The sequence below is a fragment of the Octopus sinensis genome, linkage group LG13 (assembly GCF_006345805.1).
Source record: "Octopus sinensis linkage group LG13, ASM634580v1, whole genome shotgun sequence".
Classification (NCBI taxonomy): domain Eukaryota; kingdom Metazoa; phylum Mollusca; class Cephalopoda; order Octopoda; family Octopodidae; genus Octopus; species Octopus sinensis.
The window spans coordinates 69,208,394-69,229,907 of NC_043009.1; the positions used below are offsets into that span (position 1 = coordinate 69,208,394).

Genomic DNA, 21,514 nt, shown 5'->3' on the forward strand with positions numbered 1-21,514 from the left:
GGGGTCTGGGAAGCCAGAAGGCTGCACCAGGCCCAGTCAGATCTGGCACAGTGTTTCTACAACTGGATGCCTTTCCTAATGCCAACCATTGCTGAAAAATAAATATCTTGGTAGCATGATGGCATTGTCTTACACTGCACTGCAATACAATTGAATTGTCTCAGTCACCAGGTTATAGATGTACAACACGACACCTTAACACTTTATACTATTCAAATAACAGAAAGAAATAAATTAAACGCAAATATGATGGCACCTTCCGATTAAATGGTCGTCATGATTCTTTCACATTAAAGATACTTGAAAACATCTTGCTTGTGGAAATCTCTACAAGGGAGATGCAAGTAGGTTTCAGGGGTCAGCAGGTGAGAATGGACACCATTTTGGGGCCTTCCTCTTGACCCACCCCACTCCCTGAAGTGAGGACCCTGACTGGATCAAATGACCAGTGTTTGAATATGGTAAAGCTTTGAATCAGAAGCAATTCTTTGGTAGAAAGATATCGAAGAAATGTCTGTTTTTACCATTCTGCAATATTATTTGAATGAAGGAAATGGATTTGAGAAAGTGATTTATTCTTCATTGATTCCTTTTTGCAGGTGCCATGACCAACAACAACACATTGTACCTGTATGGAGCAAACCAGAGCACTGCCATTGGAGTAACAGGTACCATACATTTTGTTTTTCGCTCTTTTCCATAATTCCAAGAGAAGAATCTAGCTGCTCTTTTAAAGACTGGCCTTCACACAAATGCAAAACAAGGAATGGTATTAAAAGAAAAATGGGAAAACTGAAATAAGTGTGTGTATGTGTGTGTGTGTGTAACAAATGCAAATGTAAAACATAAGAAATGATAAAGTTTTAATATACAATATAAGCAAATGCTAGAATGCAATGTGTGTGTGTGTATATATATGTGTGTGTGTGTGTATATATATATATATATATATATTTCTTTACTACCCACAAGGGGCTAAACACAGAGGGGACAAACAAGGACAGACAAACGGATTAAGTCGATTACATGAACCCCAGTGCGTAACTGGTACTTAATTTATCGACCCCGAAAGGATGAAAGGCAAAGTCGACCTCGGCGGAATTTGAACCCAGAACGTACCGGCAGACGAAATACGGCTACGCATTTCGCCCAGCGTGCTAACGTTTCAGCCAGCTCGCCGCCTTATCATCATCATCATTTAACGTCCGCTTTCCATGCTAGTATGAGTTGGACGATTTGACTGAGGACTGGCGAACCAGATGGCTACACCAGGCTCCAATCTGATCTGGCAGAGTTTCTACAGCTGGATGCCCTTCCTAACGCCAACCACTCCAAGTGTGTAGTGGGTGCTTTTATGTTCCACCAGCACAAGGGCCAGTAAGGCGGTGCCGGTAATGGCCACACTCAAATGGTGTTATTTACATGCCACCTGCACAGGAGCCAGTCCAGCGACACTGGCAACGACCTCACTCAAATGTTTTTTCATGTGCCAGTAAGTTGTCGCGGTAACAATCATGCTCGGATGGTGCTCTTAGTGCTCCACTAGCACAGATGCCAGTCTTTGAATTTGATTTCGATTTTGATTTCACTTGCCTCAACAGGTCGTCACAAGCAGAGTTTAGTGTCCAATAAAGGAAAGGTATGCATAAGTGGGCTGGTTACACCCCTGGCATAGGCCACAAGGTTATGGTCTCACTTGGCTTGCCAGGTCTTCTCAAGCACATCATATTTCCAAAGGTCCTAGTCACTAGTCATTGCCTCGGTGAGGCCTAAAGTCCGAAGGTCATGCTTTACCACCTCATTCCAGGTCTTCCTGGGTCTAGCTCTTCCACAGGTTCCCTCAACTGCTAGGGTGTGGCACTTTTTCACACAGCTATCCTCATCCATTCTCGCCACATGACCATACCAGCACAGTCATCTCTCTTGTATGTATATATATATATGAAATAGTGTGTGTATTTATACACAAAAGCGATGTCCTTTAACAGGACACCTTACATGCTACAAAGCCCGAACCATGAATAAGAGTAATTTCAAAGGGAGTAAAAAATAAAAATATTTTTATAGTTACCCTTAGACTCAAGTTTCTGCATCAATGTGCAAATAAAATAATTTGCCATCCATGCTTCTTCAGTAAGGGCACTAAAATTAATGCATATATATGCAGCACCGAAAGTGAATATGCTACATACTTATAGATTATAATTTTTCAAATCCACCTTACCAGTGCAGTTACATTCAGCAGCAAATGATAATAAAAACACTTAAAAGTTAAAACTGCGTACCAAAGAGCTTCGAAACTTCGAAATTTTACTGTGAAAATAATAAGAGTAGAAAATTTAGAGAAATTTTCCTACCAGCATAATAAAGTCAATAGACAACATATTTTTCATATAAAATTGTGTACATATATATACACAAAATATGTGTCCTTTAACAGGACACTTTACATACTAGAAAGGGCAGTCAAAAGATGATGGTATATATATATATATATATATATATATATATATATGTACGTCTTTCTCTCTTTCGTAGAGGCACAAGCACCTGCACGCACATATACACACACGGCAGTAACTTCCGCCTACTGAATTCAATCACAAAGCTTCGGTCAGCTCAGGGTTATAGTAGAAGACACCTGCCCAAAGTGCCATGCAGTGGGATTGAACCCAAAACCATGTGGCTAGGAAGAGCATTGGCGTTAGGAAGGGCATCCAGCTGTAGAAAACACTGCCAGATCAGACTGGGCCTGGTGCAGCCTCCATGACTTCCTAGACCCTGGTCGAACCGTCCAACCCATGCTAGCATGGAAAACGGACGTTAAACGATGATGATGATGATGATGATATATACCATCATCCTCATCATCATTTGATGTCTGTTTTCCATGCTGGCATGGGTTGGATGGTTTGACAGGGCTGGCTAGGCAGAAGACTGCACCAGGCTTCACCGTCTCTTTTGGCAGGGTTTTACAACTGGATGCCCTTCCAAACACCAACTTCTTTACAGAGTGGACTGGATGCACCACTATTGGTGGGATCACCAAGTGACTTGCAAGACAAAGTTCTTTGAGGGAGGGGACGTTGGAGGACATGGCCAAGTGCCAGGCAATGAGAGGTCAGAGTGCAACAGAGGAATAGAAACATGTGTCCTTTCTGTCACCAACCCATGTCTATTTCCAAACAAGGTAAAATTTCCCTATGGTGAGACATATTTTTGAATGATACTGGAAATGAATGACATTCATTTACTAGAATCACAGAAGAACACACACACACACACACACACACACACATGTATACAACAAATGCTTTTTTTTTCACTTTCTGTCTATCAAATCCACTCACAAGGCTTTAATCAGCCTGGGGTTATCAACACTTACTCAAAATGCCACTTTCATATACACTACACAGACTTGGTAACTTGTCAAGTAGAATGCCATCCAGTGTTTGGTACTGTTTCTTTTATGACTGGATAGTGAAGAATGGATGATGTTAATGGTTGATGTGGTTTGTGGATGAAGCCATCAGATATTTTCTGTGTTTGGTTTGTGAGTAGTTTGGTTTGTGTCTAGTTTGATCACTATGTAATTTCAAATACCAAGTGTTTTGTGTTTGTGTAGTAAGAATATTTCTTGAATGAGTGTTAAATGACTATCATCAGTGGTTATAAATATTTTTAGTTCCATAAAGGTGTTTTTAATGCCATCATTATTGCATCATATCTAAAAGGATTATTTTTTGTATGTGGCAAGTGTTCTTTTAGATGTATTATGAGTAGATCTGTGATATTGGGAAAAGACTTAACAATAGTACTTTCTTTCATTGTTGTTGTTGTTTTTTGTTGTCATCGGTAAGTTTCTTGTAAATTTATGTATATTTTAGGAATATTTATGAATGATGTTCTCTAGTGATATTTGTGTTCATAATTTGTACACTTACTTCTATAGGTGTTCACGAGCCGGCTTTGGGCAGATTCAAAGCATTTGTCATACTGTTATGTTATTTACACAGATTAGGATTAATATTTCTGTATGTATTAAAAAAAAAAAAATTCAATCAACATTCAAGCCATAAATCATCGTGTTTTCTTTTCTGGTTTAGTATTATACTTATCCTGTTTATTTCACCAGTTTACAGTTGGTGGAGTAGCAACTACTTATAGGTTAAACAAACATTAGGGACATAACCATTTGCTCCTTCAAAACTAGTCATCCATGATGTTATGGTTATTTCTACAGAAATTACTGCCAGCACTGATTCTTTTGCTGCAAGGCATCAGATGTAAACAAACAATGAAACCAAAGACAAAGGCCACAATAATTTCTGTAGAAATAACCTTAACAAAATAATGTAAAGAGCACTGCTAACACAGTAGAACATGGTGTTGACCTACAAAAATATTTAATATACTTTATTTATATTATGGTTGCATAACGAACTACCAAGTACTTAGAGGTCATGTGGTTCGTAAGCAAGTTACTTACCACACAGCCACTCATTAACTTATCGAAACAATATCAAACCATAACAAAAATGAAAACAGTAAGAGAGATGATTTGTAATTTTATTAATCAATATTATTAAATGTTCATATATCTTGTGAATTTCCTGTAAAAAAAAAAAATTGACAAGTTGTAGTGCACCTGAGCACTGTATACAATAATTTCATTATAATTATTATTATTATTATTATTATTATTATTATTATCATTATTATTATTATTAAAGTCATCTGTGAGTACTAAATATGCACAGGCTCTACATGAAAAATAAGAATTCACTTTTTCTCTGAGTATAAACTATAGCACAGATTCAGAAAATATTCTGTATTCTGGCCCAAAAAGAATCTATTTAAGGAATGACAAATAACCAAATATTTTGTGGGGTGACAGCATAATTTCATTGTTGAAATTATGCTGCAGACAAGTAATTTATATTGATCATACTTATTGGGAGAATTCAATTTATTTCAGCTGCTTATAACTGGTGGGTTTTTTTCATTAAACACAAAATTAATTAATTGCTGTATTTCTGAGAATTCATTATATTCAAACTTGATTTGATAAATTATAGTAAAAAATATCCAAATTGTCTAATAATGTCAAATATTCTCAGATAATGCAACAAGAAATTATACATAAAAATAATTAGTTTAATGTGTGTGTGTGTGTGTGTGTGTGTGTGTGTGTGTGAATATGAGTGTGTGTGTATATACACACACATACATATATGTGTATATATATATATATATATATATATATATATATACACACGCACACATATACATATCCATGTACATGTGTATGTATGTATGTATGTATGTATGTATATAAATACACATACACACACACACATATACATATCCATGTACATATGTGTATGTATGTATGTATGTACATATGTGTATGTATGTATGTATGTATGTATGTATGTATGTATATGTATAGGTATTTACCTGTGATTTTAAATGTGATATTCTAGGGCAAATATAACTGAATCACTTTATAAAAATCAGATAAAATTGTATGCCCCAAAGAAACAAGTTCTGCTACTTTAGGCTGGGACCCTTGTATGTTTAGGACAGGCATGGCAAAACTTTTTCCAGCAGCAGACCACATGAGACATGGGTTCATCATGTGGCTGGCCACACTGCTAGAAATATTGGAGGTAATTTCTTGTTAGGCGTGCCATTCAGAAAGTGTGATGGGCCATAGGTTTCTGACAAATGTTTTAGGAAATCTATTCACTCAGCTCTCACTGTGGTTAATATGAAGGATACATCTACGGCAGCAAGCGGGCAGAAACATAAGCACAATGGGTAAAATGCTTGGTGGCATTCTTTACACTCTGAGTACAAATTCTGCCAAGGTCACTTTGACTCTCATCATTTTGGGGTCAATAGAATAAGTACCAGTTGAGTACTGGGGTCAATGTAATCAACTTACCCCCTCTCCCAAAATTACTGGCCTTGTGTCAAAATTTGAAATCAATATGCATTGTGAATCTACTTATAAAACAAACACTCCAACAGTTACACTCAGGAGTATAGAATTTTTTAAATGATATTTGTTTATAAAGTGTATTGTTTATGTGTTTCAATTAATTTTGATAACTTCAATAAATTTAGAGGGATTTAATTAAGTAATTTTCTCATTATTTCTCTGATGTCTGCAAATGTAATTTAGCAAAATTACCTAAAATGAAATTATTATGGAAAGTTTAAATTCAGAGACAAACACTTTAAAATGGTTAGTTTTGTTTCGTGGAACCAGAGATGGTCTCAGAAAAGTTAATATCAAAATGGTTAAAGTAATGAGTAAAGGCAATAATTATCGGGTATGGGGTGTAATTAAATATAAATCTAATTTGGGGATGAGGTGGGGATTTACCTGGTAAAGATCAGGGTGGACAACATAACAAATGCTATCAATAGTTATAATAGATTAATGAGATTTTAACCTCATGTTTACAAATGAATAGTCACCAATATCTATAGAATATTATAGCTTACAGCTACAAACCTAGTCTGAAAGCTTCGAAAAATAAGTTCCATTATGAAGTCATAGAGAAGCAGAAGCCTTTTGGAGGACAACATTTAAAATTTTTGTGGAAATGTAAAAATCAGAAAACAAACACCAAACAACAGATTTTTCTATTTGAAAAAAATTAAAAGTTTAAAAAAACTGCTGGACTGTATTGGGATGAATATTGTGTATTCTGTTAAAAATAAGGAAGACTAAAAGAATCTAGATCAAGATATGGAATCAAATGATTTTGGGGATGAGATTTCAACAAAGTGGCTAAAATCTAAAAGTCAGAAGACATCTTGAATCAATCATAATTACTGGAGAATCCAATTTATTTTATGGGATTTTCTCTTGTTACAAGTGTCTTTTATTTGATGTAGAATTAATTACTTTCTCAAAAATTAATTTTATTGTATTTTGAAAATGTGATTTTATACTTAACTGATTGGGAAAGAAATTAATATTTTCTTGTAATAGAATATTGACTAAAAGGAATTCTTCAAAGTGGTGCCTCAGCATGGCCACAGTCTAATTAGTGAAACAAATAAAAGATATAAATTAGTCAAATGTCTTATTTTACTTCAAGAATTCTCAGGACCATCAAAAACTCTTGTGTGTGTGTCGTGTTGTTTTGTTTTTGCTTTTTTATATAGAATGGGAAATAATGGATTGTAAAATTCCAACTTTGACCCCAAAAGACTGTAAAATATTTATGGTAAAATAGCTGAATGTGGAAAAGATTTGGTCTTTCATACAAATTTAGTGATGAGGTGCCGAGGTGGCCCCACAAAGCACAAGGTGGGTTGAAGAATCAATCTGCAAGATTGTAAGGGATGAGGAGGCAGACTGCCAAAATGGGTGGGGCTGAAGGGTGGATGAGCGACAAGCTATGAGTCAGGAGAGTTAGAGTGATGCAGAAGAGAGGAAGTGGCAAGCAGCAGGAGTAGATGATACACTTGTCAGTAGGACAAGAGAGAGGTTGACATGGCTGGTAGTCTGTAGGAATAAGGGGTAGGGTGATGGCAGGGAGATGAGGCTGGCCTGATGCTTGGGTGCTGGGGAGGAGTCACTGTAATGTGAGTAGAGAGCACAATACATAGCACTTCCAGAATTTAGCTTCAGTGACAACGGAGGGTCTTCTTAAGAACCTCATATCACCAGAGGTCCCAGTTTTTTGTCATTTCCTTTATCAGACTCAGAGTCCTAAAGTCAGCTTTAACGACTTCATCCTAAGTCTTCCTGGGTCTCCCTTTTCTGCAAATTCCAACCATATTTTGCATTTGGCACTTCTCTATACAGGTGTCCTCAACCATATGCATCACGTGTCCATACCAGCACAGACTTCTTTCTTGCACACAACAACTGATTCTTTTCATGCACAGTTTTTCTCTCCGCACCTCTGTACTAGTTCTTTCTTATCAAATTGCACATTCAACAGAGTTGGCCCACTTAATTTCTTTCCAGTCTTCTCAAATCCTCTGCATTCAAGGCCCATGTCTCACTACCATACAGTATTGCAGTTTATACACAGGCATCATACAGTCAGCCCTTCACTCTTAGAGAAAAGCACTCTGTTGTCAGCAGTGGTAGTAACTCCCTGAATTTTCTCTGGCCAAGTCTCTCTCAGGCTGCAATACCTTTAGAGCAGCCATCTTCCTTGCTAATTACATCTCCTAGGTAACAAAGCCTATCAACTACTTCTAGTGAGTCATCTGGGCATTTAAGAGAAACCATTTTCAGTGTGTCCAGACAAACTTCTCCAGAAAGCCTACCATATAAGAAGCTTACAGGGATTTCCCATTTCTTGAATGTCCATGGGTTATATTCTTTTCTACTCAAGGCATAAAGGCCCAAAACCTTGGGAAGGGGACCAGTTGATTAAATCGACCCAGTACGCAACTGGTACTTAATTTATCAACCTCGAAAGGATAAAAGGAAAAGTCAGCCTTGGCGGAATTGTCCATAGTTTATATTGAAATCAAATAGTTAAACATTTTTTTCACATAAATAAATATTGTAGAAATAAAATATTTCTAAATCTCTCAGAGAGATTTATGCTGTCGCAGTACGATAAAGTGACAGTATGTTGTCAGCTTAATGTGAGAGTCCCATGAAAGGGAAGATTGCTACTGTTATTTAACCCTAGGAAACACCATTTCCTGCGTCCTTATGCTTTCATTTCTTTATGTTTCATTTCCTGTGTCCTTATGACTGTCTCCACTTTGAAAACATAAGGACACAGAAAATGTGTCGAGTCCAACAGCAAATGGTGTTTCCTAGGGCTAAATAACAGTAGCATTCTTCCCTTTCATGGGACTGTCACATTAAGTTGACAATATGCTATCAATAAATATTGTCTTAATATTAAAAAAAAATAATAATGACAGAATTTTTATTTTATTTATTAATTTTATTTTATTTTATTTTGTAATTTTCTCAAGGACTTTTCTTCAAGACAAAGATCGGTCAACTCTTGAAGATTACACTGGTCAAGTATGATTATGCCAATTGCACTGAATATACTCCAACAAAACTATCTTCACATGAACTGAAACCAACTCAGACACTTTCTTACAACCCTGACCTCTGGATGTACCATAACTATGATGATTATATGGTAAGTTATCTAATAATTAGCATTTGATTTCAATCATTATGTTGATGAGTTAATAATTTGCTGATAGTATTTCTGTATCTCTTTTTTTCCTGAGTTTCGCTGCACACTTGATTTATTTCAAAATAATAATAATGATAATTCTGCTCAATACCACAGATTTGCTTGTCAGTTATTTGACCTTAACCAGTTGAGCATGTCCCTTAGTGGCTGACGATATGTGCATCTCTGATCACGAGCAGAAGTAGTGAGGGAGCATCATAGCCATGTGTCGAGAGGGATTCTTTGGGGTTTGAATAATTCACCTCTGGAAACATGGGTGGTTCTTTCAATATCCTTAAACAACCCTTATTCAGGGACCTTTTGAGCGGGATGGGCTACTCAACCAGAAGAAAATTCTAACTGGGCCCCACCTGCAAGGTCATGTGCTGTTTATCTTTTTATGAGTTCACCATGTCGCGCACATATGGTTGTGATGCATGTGCCTGGTGTACCTTTATCAGACGGGTAGTCATGATGGGTATATTGGGCTTCGTAAATTTTACCCCAGTGTCACTTTGATGGCATGAACTGCTCTCTCACTCAATAATAATAATAATAATAATGATAATAATAATAAGTAAGCATGATAATAATTATAAGTGCACCAGTAAGCATTTTTGAGACATTTGATGTTGAAAATTGCAAAATTTTTAAAGTCTGTACAATGTAATCATCATCATCATCATCATCATTATCGTTTAACGTCTGTTTTCCATGCTAGCATGGGTTGGATGGTTCGATCAGGGATCTGGGAAGCCAGAAGGCTGCACCAGGTTCCAGTCTGATCTGGCAGTGTTTCTACAGCTGGATGCCCTTCCTAACACCAACCACTCCATGAATGTAGTGGGTACTTTTTACGTGCCACTGGCACAGGTGCCAGGCGAGGCTGGCAACGACCATGATCAGTTGGTGCTTTTAATGTGCCACCGGCACAGGGACCACAACTACAATTTCCATTGATTTAATTTTACTAGCAATCTAATATTTGCATGTTGTTTATATTTTGAATTTTAAAGTTTGTTTTTTTCTACTTTTATAAATTCTTCAGAATGATCATGGCACCACAGATGCGTAATTTTGTTTATTAACTGTTATTTGGTTTTTAAAGATTGATAAATCTTGTAATCCTTTTCGTTTTCTTCATTATTTTCCTGGGAAGTGTGTTGCGTTGTTATTTTAAAGAAACTTTTCCTCCCCACCAGTTTCCTTTCTTTCTTGATATGCTGGCATCGGTTGTTAGTTGTCAGAGCACTGCATCCTTCAAAACTTCCATGCTTCCTGAGATTCGCCAACACTACACCTGATTTTCTCCCCTCCATACACACGCAAGCATGTATCTGACTCATACACTGTTCGCTTCCCAGACATTTTTACATTACTGCATATGCTTTATACGCACTTTTGACAAGTTGTGGTAAGGTTTGGTGGAAGATCTTAATTCAAAACTTACTAAAGCAAGACATTTGTATTCAGAGCCAGAGCCGGTTTCAGCCAGGTTGGTAATGAAAGGGTTAATGTCTGTGTAATATAGAATACTATTGTAGTGTCACCATATGTAAATGTTTATATAACATAGAATTATAGTTTTTGTTGTGACAAAAGGACATCTGTGTTTTATAGGGCTCTAAAGGTGTGTAACCCTTTATATAAAATATCAATGTAACATATAACTATATTGATGTTTAACCAAGATGAAATGTCTGTGTAACCATTTATGTATGTCTATGGAATAATGAAGTCTATGGCTGTGCTGCCAGATATCAATGTCCATAATATAGAATTCTCTTGCTATGCAGTAAGGTGACTTCTGAGAGTTCTAAACCCCAAAAATGGAACCATGGCATTCATAAGAATTCCAGTCTGATAAAGTTGTTAGAATTTTACTGTTTACCAACGTTAATCTACTTTCTTCTGATTCCTTTTCATAATGTTGGCTGCATTCTGGGACTTCCGAGCTTATAGTCAAGGTAAGTAGGGCAATAAATTAAAGAATGGAGGGGGTGGAGAGGATGTTAAAATAATTATCTACACATTCCCACCCTCCTCTCTCATTTGCTTCTCTTTCTCTCTTCCTTTTTATATACTCATATATATGTATATATGTATGTATATATAAATATAGAAATATAATTAAGGGCTCCCAAATAAGGAAGCCTAGTGCTAGGGACACAAAAAGGGATAAATTCATCGAGAGTGAAAATCAAAAACATTTACCATTAACCTTTTTGATTATTTGTATGTATATATATATATATATATATATATATATATTACTCTTACTCTTTTACACATTTCAGTCATTTGACTGCAGCCATGCTGGAGCACTGCCCTTAGTCGAAAAAATCGATCCCAGGACTTATTCTTTGTAAACCTAGCACTTACTCTATCAGCCTCTTAGGCCAAACCACTAAGTTATGGAGATGTAAACACACCAACATCGGTTGTTGAGTGATAGTGGAGGTTCAAACACTGACACACAAACATATATATATATATATATATATATATATATATATATATATGATGGGCTTCTTTCAGTTTCCATCTACCAAATCCTCTCACAAGGCTTGATCAGCTTGAGGCTATAGTAGAAGACACTTAACCAAGGTGCCATGCAGTGAGACTTAAACCAGAATCATGAGGTTGATAAGGAAGCTTCTTACCATACAGCCACTGCTGCACACACACACACACACCACACACACACACACACACACAGAGTCTTAGTCTAATTCAGAATTGCACCCAAAACTCAAAATTTGAAAAGTGAAAGTGGAACCGGTTATTATGTTGGAAGAAAAAAAACCTTATTTTGTAGAATATTGCATAAAACCTCTGCAATTATGATTCTCATATATTCTTCAGTCTTGTAAAACAAATCTTGTGTTTTTCCATCTTATTTCTTTCTGTATATATTCAACCACTTGTAATATATGTGTGTGTGGAGGCGCATGGCTCGGTGGTTAGAATGTCAAGCTTATGATCATGAGGTTGTGAGTTCAAATCCCGGACCGGGCTGCATGTTGTGTTCTTGAGCAAGACACTTTATTTCACATTGCTCCAGTTTACTTATCTGTAGAAATGAGTTGCAACATCACTGGTGCCAAGCTGTATCGGCCCCTTTGCCTTTCCCTTGGATAACACTGGTGGTGTGGAGAGAGGGGAGGCCAGTATGCATGGGCGACTGCTGGTCTTCCATAAACAAACTTGCCCGGACTTGTGCCTGGAAGGGTAACTTCCTAGGTGCAATCCCATGGTCAGTCATGACTGAAGGGGGTCTCAGCATATATATATATATATATATATATATATATATTACTCTTACTCTTTTACACATTTCAGTCATTTGACTGCAGCCATGCTGGAGCACTGCCCTTAGTCGAAAAAATCGATCCCAGGACTTATTCTTTGTAAACCTAGCACTTACTCTATCAGCCTCTTAGGCCAAACCACTAAGTTATGGAGATGTAAACACACCAACATCGGTTGTTGAGTGATAGTGGAGGTTCAAACACTGACACACAAACATATATATATATATATATATATATATATATATATATATATATGATGGGCTTCTTTCAGTTTCCATCTACCAAATCCTCTCACAAGGCTTTGATCAGCTTGAGGCTATAGTAGAAGACACTTAACCAAGGTGCCATGCAGTGAGACTTAAACCAGAATCATGAGGTTGATAAGGAAGCTTCTTACCATACAGCCACTGCTGCACACACACACACACACACACACACACAGAGTCTTAGTCTAATTCAGAATTGCACCCAAAACTCAAAATTTGAAAAGTGAAAGTGGAACCGGTTATTATGTTGGAAGAAAAAAAACCTTATTTTGTAGAATATTGCATAAAACCTCTGCAATTATGATTCTCATATATTCTTCAGTCTTGTAAAACAAATCTTGTGTTTTTCCATCTTATTTCTTTCTGTATATATTCAACCACTTGTAATATGTGTGTGTGGAGGCGCATGGCTCGGTGGTTAGAATGTCAAGCTTATGATCATGAGGTTGTGAGTTCAAATCCCGGACCGGGCTGCATGTTGTGTTCTTGAGCAAGACACTTTATTTCACATTGCTCCAGTTTACTTATCTGTAGAAATGAGTTGCAACATCACTGGTGCCAAGCTGTATCGGCCCCTTTGCCTTCCCTTGGATAACACTGGTGGTGTGGAGAGAGGGGAGGCCAGTATGCATGGGCGACTGCTGGTCTTCCATAAACAAACTTGCCCGGACTTGTGCCTGGAAGGGTAACTTCCTAGGTGCAATCCCATGGTCAGTCATGACTGAAGGGGGTCTCAGCATATATATATATATATATATATATATACAGTCCTAAGAAGTGAAACTATGGTTTATATCTGGCACCTGTCTATCACACACATTCGGTTCACAGCTTGTTTTCAACTCCAGTCTTTGATTAAGGTAAGAAAGTGTTTGCATGCCACAACACCACAACACATAGAAGACCACTTATATCAGTTAGTTTATATATTACAGTTGTCATTGTTGGAAATGGTGTGATCTATAAACACACTAATCTGGGATGATACATCATAATCTGTAGTAGACTATAAAGATAGTATGTCTACGTTTGGTTCTACAGCATAGCCTGGTGTGGTCTATGAATATACCAAATAATAATGCTACATCTTGGTCAGGTTTGGTCTACAAGCATACCATTCTCTGATGCCGTGTCACTTGTCTGGTGTATCGTCTCCCATACAGAGAGAATAAATTAAAAAGTAGCATTTGAATAGTTAAAATATGTTTATATACCACAACACACAATGGACCCACTCAAAGCCAGTGGCTTATTTTTCTCACTTAGCTAGACCAGGGATTACATCTGAAACCACATTAATCTAACTACATCTGTTGTGATGTTACAGCTTGGCCCAATGGCTCATCTGTTGAATTTGTCCTTTAATCCTGAACAACATTAATCTTTCATCTGTCATAATAGCACCCTGGTGTAATCTGAATGGAACTTGGTACAATGAACTGGGCTCTTCAATGTTTATAAGACAAACTGAAAATGGTTTGTTGGAAGGTAAGCAAAATCTATTTTCAATGCATTATAACATAGAATATTATTGTTTACATTATCTGAATTCAGTACCAGACCATTTTATTTCATGAATTTTTGTATTATTTGAAATGTTTTTGCTTATTATTACTTCTACATATTTGTTAACTCTTTTTGAGTTTCATCTTATTTCTCCGTGTCCCAACAGGACAGGAAAGTCAGCCGGTTTTCAGGGCTTTGACTCTTTTGAACATCTTTACGCTAATGACCCCCTGTTTTTGGTGGAATCAACCCTTCCACTAACAAATACATTAGTGTAGGAACTTTGATGCAATCCTTTAAAACTAGAATAAAAGTCAAGTCAAAGATTTATATATGTAGATTTAAAGGAACATTTTTTATGGTGCGCACATAATTTTATGTCTATTGAAGGGATAAAGCTTTCAATGCTTTACAGACTCATGGTTGTATAGAATATAAACATCAAAGTGGTGTATATAGAGCAGCTGTGTGGAAGAGAAACATCAATGTGGTTTATATACCACAACTATGTACAATATAAAACATTAAAGGGGTGTGTATATACTGCAATTGTACACACCATCAACATCAATGCATTGTATATACCACAACTTTGTTTAATATACAATGGAACACTGATATAACCACAGAGTTATTTCTTGATGTCAAATTCCTAAAACTATTTTTCATAATGTAAACGATGATGATGATGTTAAGAGAACAAGATATGAGAGAGAAGATGGAAGCACCCAATACACTGAAGCTGATAAATCCGTCAAGCCACCTCCCTGTCTTAAAAAAAAGAAAATGAACACATTAAATGATGTAGTCCATGGTACATTGTGACTGGAAGAAAGACAGAATGGTCAAGGCTTGATCAGAAGCTGACCTGGAGCTAAACTACAAATAATAACAGTTCTTAAGATTTTGTTGTGTCCAGCATTTTTATATTGTTGTTTTGTATTGGCTACACACACACACACACACACACACACACACATGCACATGCACACACACACACACAATATGATGGGCCAAATCAGTAATCTTGGAACCAAGTTCAGCACAATATAACTACCATTAATAGAACAGCAACACCTTTGTCCACCGTTCCCTTAATTTGTCCAAATTTGATGCTCATGGCTTTGAAAGACAGTAAAAGCAGTGTTACCAAAGTATTCATAATTTCATTAATTTTGGGTAATTTTTTATTTTATTCAAGGTCAATATAACACTGCTGTCGAACGTAACAATGGTACCTCTGGAGGAGGTAAAGCAGATCTTCATGGTACCATCAGTTACTCAGTCTTTAGTTTTGGTGTTGTTTGGAATGAAGGAACTTCCATTACTGTCTTCAGTGGTGAGTAGTAGTAACAAAAGTATACACACCCACATATATATATATATGTATGTTATACATACATACATACAACATACAGAAACAAATAAATAACAACAGATGGAAAATGTGTCAATACCCTACAGCTGTTTCCAATGAATTTTTAATTGATTAACAGAGATATTACATCATTAGTAAAAAACAGTTACATCAGGTGAATACATGAGCCACAACATTCAAAAGTATTCAAAGTCAACGGGATGTGAATGTGTGTATATATATATATATATATATATATATGGTGGCTGCCCCCTCATCGAGTATGGCCATTGCACAAAGCTTAATCAATGTTGTTATCGTGCAATGACTGTGCAAGAAGATTTTTTTTAAGTGGAGAAAGGCTGTGCACTGAGTCAATCCCACTCACTAAGCAACAGCAGCCATAATCTGAAAAGAAGAACAAGTTAACATTATCGGTAACCATTGGGCCGCAGGTTTTATGTCGGAGTTATCCCAGTTACCTGAGTTACCTTCTCCTAGAAGGATGCCCTAACAAAGGCTAGGAGTCCTTCACTCCTAATGGTTTAACTGCATGATCGGGTATTCAGTCCGATTATTTCTATGTCCCCGTGCATGATACAGTCTTAAGATGTTTATTGGATGGCCGTTGACTCTCAAGAGTTCCTCTGCCCTTTGACGGGTTTTGTTTTTCATCCCGCAGGGTGTCCAATAAACACCCTCCTCACCAAGCAAACTTGGTGGGGTTGCTGGTTTAGTCGCCGACGACCCGACCATGCAACAGGTTGTACTGGGTTACATGTTACCAGTAGCACACGAAAGTGACCTGACACTATATATGTTGTTAAGATGTTTTTATTTATTGTCACATAATGTGTTTTGTTGACATTTTACTTTATTAAATGCCTAATGCCTACCCTGAGAATTAACTTATGGTCTGTCTACAAATATATATATATATATATATATATATATATATATATATAATATATATATATATATTATATATATATATATATATATATAAATATGTGTGTGTTTGTGTTCTCTAGGTCAGTGTATCCCTTCATCAAACAATGGCATTGTGTTGAAAGCCCACTGGTCATTGGTTGCAGCTCAAAGATCTGTTAAGACCAGCTGGAGTGCATTTTACACAGGAATGGACAATTTCTACAAAGGTGAGAGATCTTTGATTTTACCTATAATGATGGGTGGATGAATGGATGGATAACCGAGTGTTGACTGAAATGGTAAGTGGAAAGCATTGAGGATTAACGTATAGATGGGTGAATGAGGGAATAACAAAGTGAATGGGTAGGTAGATGGGTGGATGGATTAGGAGTAATATGATTGAAAAGTTAGGTGGACAGATGGCATAGATGCATAAAATACCAATGAATGAATAAATGGATTGATGGGATATGGATGGATGTCTGGAAAGATAATTAGATACTTAGATAAGCATAGATTAGGATTTTCAGATAAACAGACAAACTATTAGACAAATAGATGGACAGAAAAATGGATAGTCAGAACAGAACCAAAAGAAGGCATAATTCCACCAGACAAGAACAACCAACAGTTTCACTGTTTAACAATTGATTCAGGGTTTTATTTAATAAACTGACAAAATAACAACTAACAGGCAGTAATAATTGATAATCTAACAAAGAACCTCTAAGTGATTGCTAGAACTACAAAAATTAGCTGCCAAAATCCATTCAAATTATGCCTTTCCCCCTCATAAAAGGAAGGCTACATTGAAGAAGATAGTCTTAGATACACTGTGTCCAAAATCAAAACAGGATATTTAGTGTGAGAATAACTTTGATTATTGGTCTATTCATCCTAGCTCTAGTTTTGTTTCCTATAAGCATACAAAACTAGAGCTACTAGATGATAGCCTGGATTCTAACTTTACCAAACTTGATGCCTGTTCAAAATATTCCTGTCAAAGTCTGTCAGTTTGGCTGACAGAAATCTGCAATAACATTACAGATAAGTGGTTCTCAACCATCCATCCTATGAACCCATTTGATTCCTGCTTCACTCAGAGAGACCTCCATGGCCATTTGATGTTTAAATAATCCTATTCTATTTCTATAATTAAATGCTCGTAGGAATTGTATAAAAGAAACAGTTAAAATATTTTGGGTTTGGCAGAAGCAGAACCAGTTTATTGCAAATAAATTTTAACAGCAAAATCCTTATATGGACCCCTTCTCCTAAGACCCTGGTTGAAAATCACTGCTGTAGCTACTTAAAGAGGGTGTGATTAATATTTATCACAATGTGCTGGTGGCACGTGAAAGCACTTTTTGAGCATTGGGCCTCATAGAGGCAAGGACCAAGACCATTTGGCATTATGCTGGGCTTTGAGCATTGGGCCTCACAGAGGCAATGACTCAGTCTTTTGGCATTATGTTGGGCTTGAGAATAAAAACCATCAAGCCAAGGAAAATCACAGTAATGGCAGATACTGGATTCATGCAAATGGCACATAAAAGCACCCATTACACTCTTGGAGTGGTTGGCATTAGGAAGGGCATCCAGCTGTAGAAACCATGCAAAAACAGACTGGTGTCTGGTGCAGACTTTCAACTTACTAGTCCTGGTCAAACCGTCCAACCCATGCCAGCATGGACAATGGACGTTAAATGATGATGATGATGATGATGTAGACACAATAAAACAACAGAATCCAGCGAAACTAGTGACAGTCTACATTTGCAAATAGTAAGAGTAAATTGGCAAGGGTTGGCAGCAGCAGTAAGAATAAAGACAAACCTGATGTTTCAGATTGGGCTTTTCTTCAGAAAGAAGGAACCCAGGTTCCCAGAAGGACTCATGGCATAATTTCAGATCTTTTTTCTAACTCACTGTAACCACCATCATCATCATTTAACGTCCGCTTTCCATGCTAGCATGGGTTGGACAATTTGACTGAAGTCTGGCGAACCAGACTCCAATCTGATCTGGCAGAGTTTCTACAGCTGGATGCCCTTCCTAATGCCAACCACTCCGAGAGTGTAGTGGGTGCTTTTATGTGCCACCGGCACGAGGGCCAGTTTGGTGGTACTGGCAACGGTCACGCCCAAATGGTGCTTTTTACATGCCACTTACACAGGAGCCAGTCCAGCGGCACTGACGATGACCTCGCTCGAATGTTTCACGTTCCACCAGCACAATTGCTAGTAAGGTGATGCGGTAACAATCACGCTCGAATGGTGTGTTTAACGTGCCATCAGCATGAAGGCCAGCTTGTTGCTCTGGCAATGATCTCACTCGTATGGTACTCTTAGTGCTCCACAACCAACGGATGCCAGTCACCCAGCTTATTTCACTTTTATTCACTTTAAGATTTGAACCTTCCTCTTCCATGTCATTTTAACATCCACTTTCCCATGCAGCATTGGTCAAGGAAAATTTCCTAGGGCTGGATGTGCCTCCTGATTGTTGTTTTGAAAAGATATAATGTTGTACCCAGTGTGTTTCTAAATATTCCAGAAGAGTTTTAATAACAGGATGAGTAATTGGCAGAGTTAAGAGAGCACAGGACAAAATGATTGATAAAATAAAGAACCAATCAAGGAAATTGGAATGGTAGAAATGTTAGATCTTCAGACAAGATTCCTTGCTGTGTTTGTTTTTGGTCTTTTATAATGTGTATTTTTAGATGAAGTTGGTGAGTTAGCAGAATTGTCAGCATGCCAGACAAAATGCTTGGCAGCATTTCGTCTATCTTTATGTTCTGAGTTCTAATTCCACTGAGGATGCCTTTCATCCTTTCAGTGTTGATAAAATAAGTACCAGTTAAGTACTAGGGTCAATGTAATCGACTTATCCCCTCCCCCGAAATTGCTGGCCTTGTGCCAAAATTTGAAACTAGTATGAATTATCCACTTTAAAACCATTACCTGATCCTTGGGTTCCTTTTATGAAGTTTTCAAACATTTGGGTCAGGTGTCTGACTGGGATAGAATTTCTTTCCCACCAGGTTTATGGGCCCCTTCCATCTTTTCCTCCCTCTGATCCTTCCAAGATTAATTAGTGAAAAATAAATGTCTTGAACACTGAAGTCTGGTTGTCGAAAATATAGCTTCTTAGAAAAGGAAACTGCATCCTGTTTGTGAGGGGTGGACAAGGGATGGATTTCACCTTAATGTGACTGCGTATAATTATGTGAATTTATTCTTTTATACTCTAGGCACAAGGCTCAAAGTTTTGGGGGAGTGGGGGCAGTCGATCAGATCAACCCCAGTACACATCTGGTACTTAATTTATTGACTTGGCAAAGTCGACCTCAGTGGAATTTGAACTCAGAATGTAAAGACAGACGAAATACTGCTAAGCATTTCGCCTGGAATATAAATGTTTCTGCCAGCTTGCCACCTTCATTATGGAAATTGATTCATATCATTCATCTTCCACGCTGGCATCAGTTGGACAGTTTGACAGGAGCTGGCAAGCCTGAGTGCTGCACCAGGCTCCAGCTGCCTGTTTTGGCAAGGTTTCTATGGCTGAATGCTCTTCCTAAGGCCATCCGCTTCACAGAGTGTACTGGGTGCTTTTTGTAAGACACCAGCACAGGTGCTTCTTCTGTGGCACTGGCATGGATGCTATATATATGTATATATATGTATATATATATAAATTTAAAATGGTGAGAAATTAGATATTAATTTAATTAACATCGATGTCACACCAGTGGTCTAGCATATAAAAAAACTGAAGGTCCAGTAAAATTGTATTATATACATATTAGAGGGAAACCACTATGTGGACACCTTTATGCTAGAAGTAGATCCGCTATGGTCTTACCACTTGAGAACATTTCTTAGTGGTAAGACCATAGCAGATCTATATCTAGCATAAGGGTGTCCACATAGTGGTTTCCCTCTAATATGTATATGATATATATAGATGATGATGATGATGATGATATATATCATCATTGTTTAAAATCTATTCTCTATGCTTGCATGGGTTGGACATCTGTGTGTGTGTGTGTGTGTATATGCACACATGCATGCTTATATATATATATATGTGTGCGCATGTATCTATAAAATTCAGATTGCCATCGTCTGACCTTAATTTGTGATATTCCTTTATTTCAGATTCTAAAGAGGAATAAAACAGAAGAACTACAAGCCTCTCAGAGAAATTTCCTTATTATTCTTTCAGCATTTGTTTAATTTGAAATTTAAATGTTCATTAATTACACCTTCTGTTAATTAAAGCTGAAATTAGCAAACACCTCCATGTCTTTCAGTTTTCCTTTATTTCTCTAAACACAGAGATGTAGTTTCAATCCTTACAATATCTAATCGGCTTATATAATATGCTCAGCTGTATCAATGTACAGAGACAGTGCTCCAGTATGGCCATGGTCATGTTGGGTAAAATTAAGTAAAGAACTGAAGCACTCGCTTCAATATCACCATTGTTATGTAGATCACAGGTTCAATCTTCACAAGCCAATGAAAGCCTGCTAGAAATAGCAGCCGAATCTCCCTTAAATCATGTCCTGTTACTTTAAATATGGAAAAGGCCTAATAGATAACGTAATCATGCAAACCCTTAAAAGTAGAGGATGATCAGAGTTGGAATATCTTAGATCATAGGTTTGCTTGATCAGGACTGACCTAGGGTTCAACAACAGCAATAACTTTGCTGTCTTAGTTGTTTCAAGTATGGTGTATTTCATAGGTTCAATTTCAGCTGAATCCAGTAATTTTCTGTAGTAACATAAAGAAGCATGAACCATTTGATAGAATGCGATTCTCTGTTTTGTGTGTGAACTCACTTTCTGAAAACACACACTGATATTGTTATAGGGAAACTTTTATACAAGGACATTTTCCAGTCAAAACATTGCTTGGTATTTTTATTTTCATATAT

General features: G+C 37.1%; 1 protein-coding gene across 1 annotated transcript in view; it reads left to right on the plus strand.

Moving 5' to 3' along the window:
- Positions 1 to 20,873, plus strand: part of LOC115218491 — a 72,743-nt gene extending 51,870 nt beyond the window's left edge. Inside the window, exons 12-18 of the mRNA XM_029788341.2 lie at positions 600 to 668; positions 8,974 to 9,149; positions 11,122 to 11,155; positions 14,170 to 14,256; positions 15,476 to 15,613; positions 16,663 to 16,788; positions 20,731 to 20,873. Coding sequence (XP_029644201.1) covers positions 600 to 668; positions 8,974 to 9,149; positions 11,122 to 11,155; positions 14,170 to 14,256; positions 15,476 to 15,613; positions 16,663 to 16,788; positions 20,731 to 20,747 — 647 coding nt within the window. The 3' untranslated portion in view covers positions 20,748 to 20,873. The remainder of the gene's footprint in view (positions 1 to 599; positions 669 to 8,973; positions 9,150 to 11,121; positions 11,156 to 14,169; positions 14,257 to 15,475; positions 15,614 to 16,662; positions 16,789 to 20,730) is intronic.
- Positions 20,874 to 21,514: the final 641 nt, after the last annotated feature.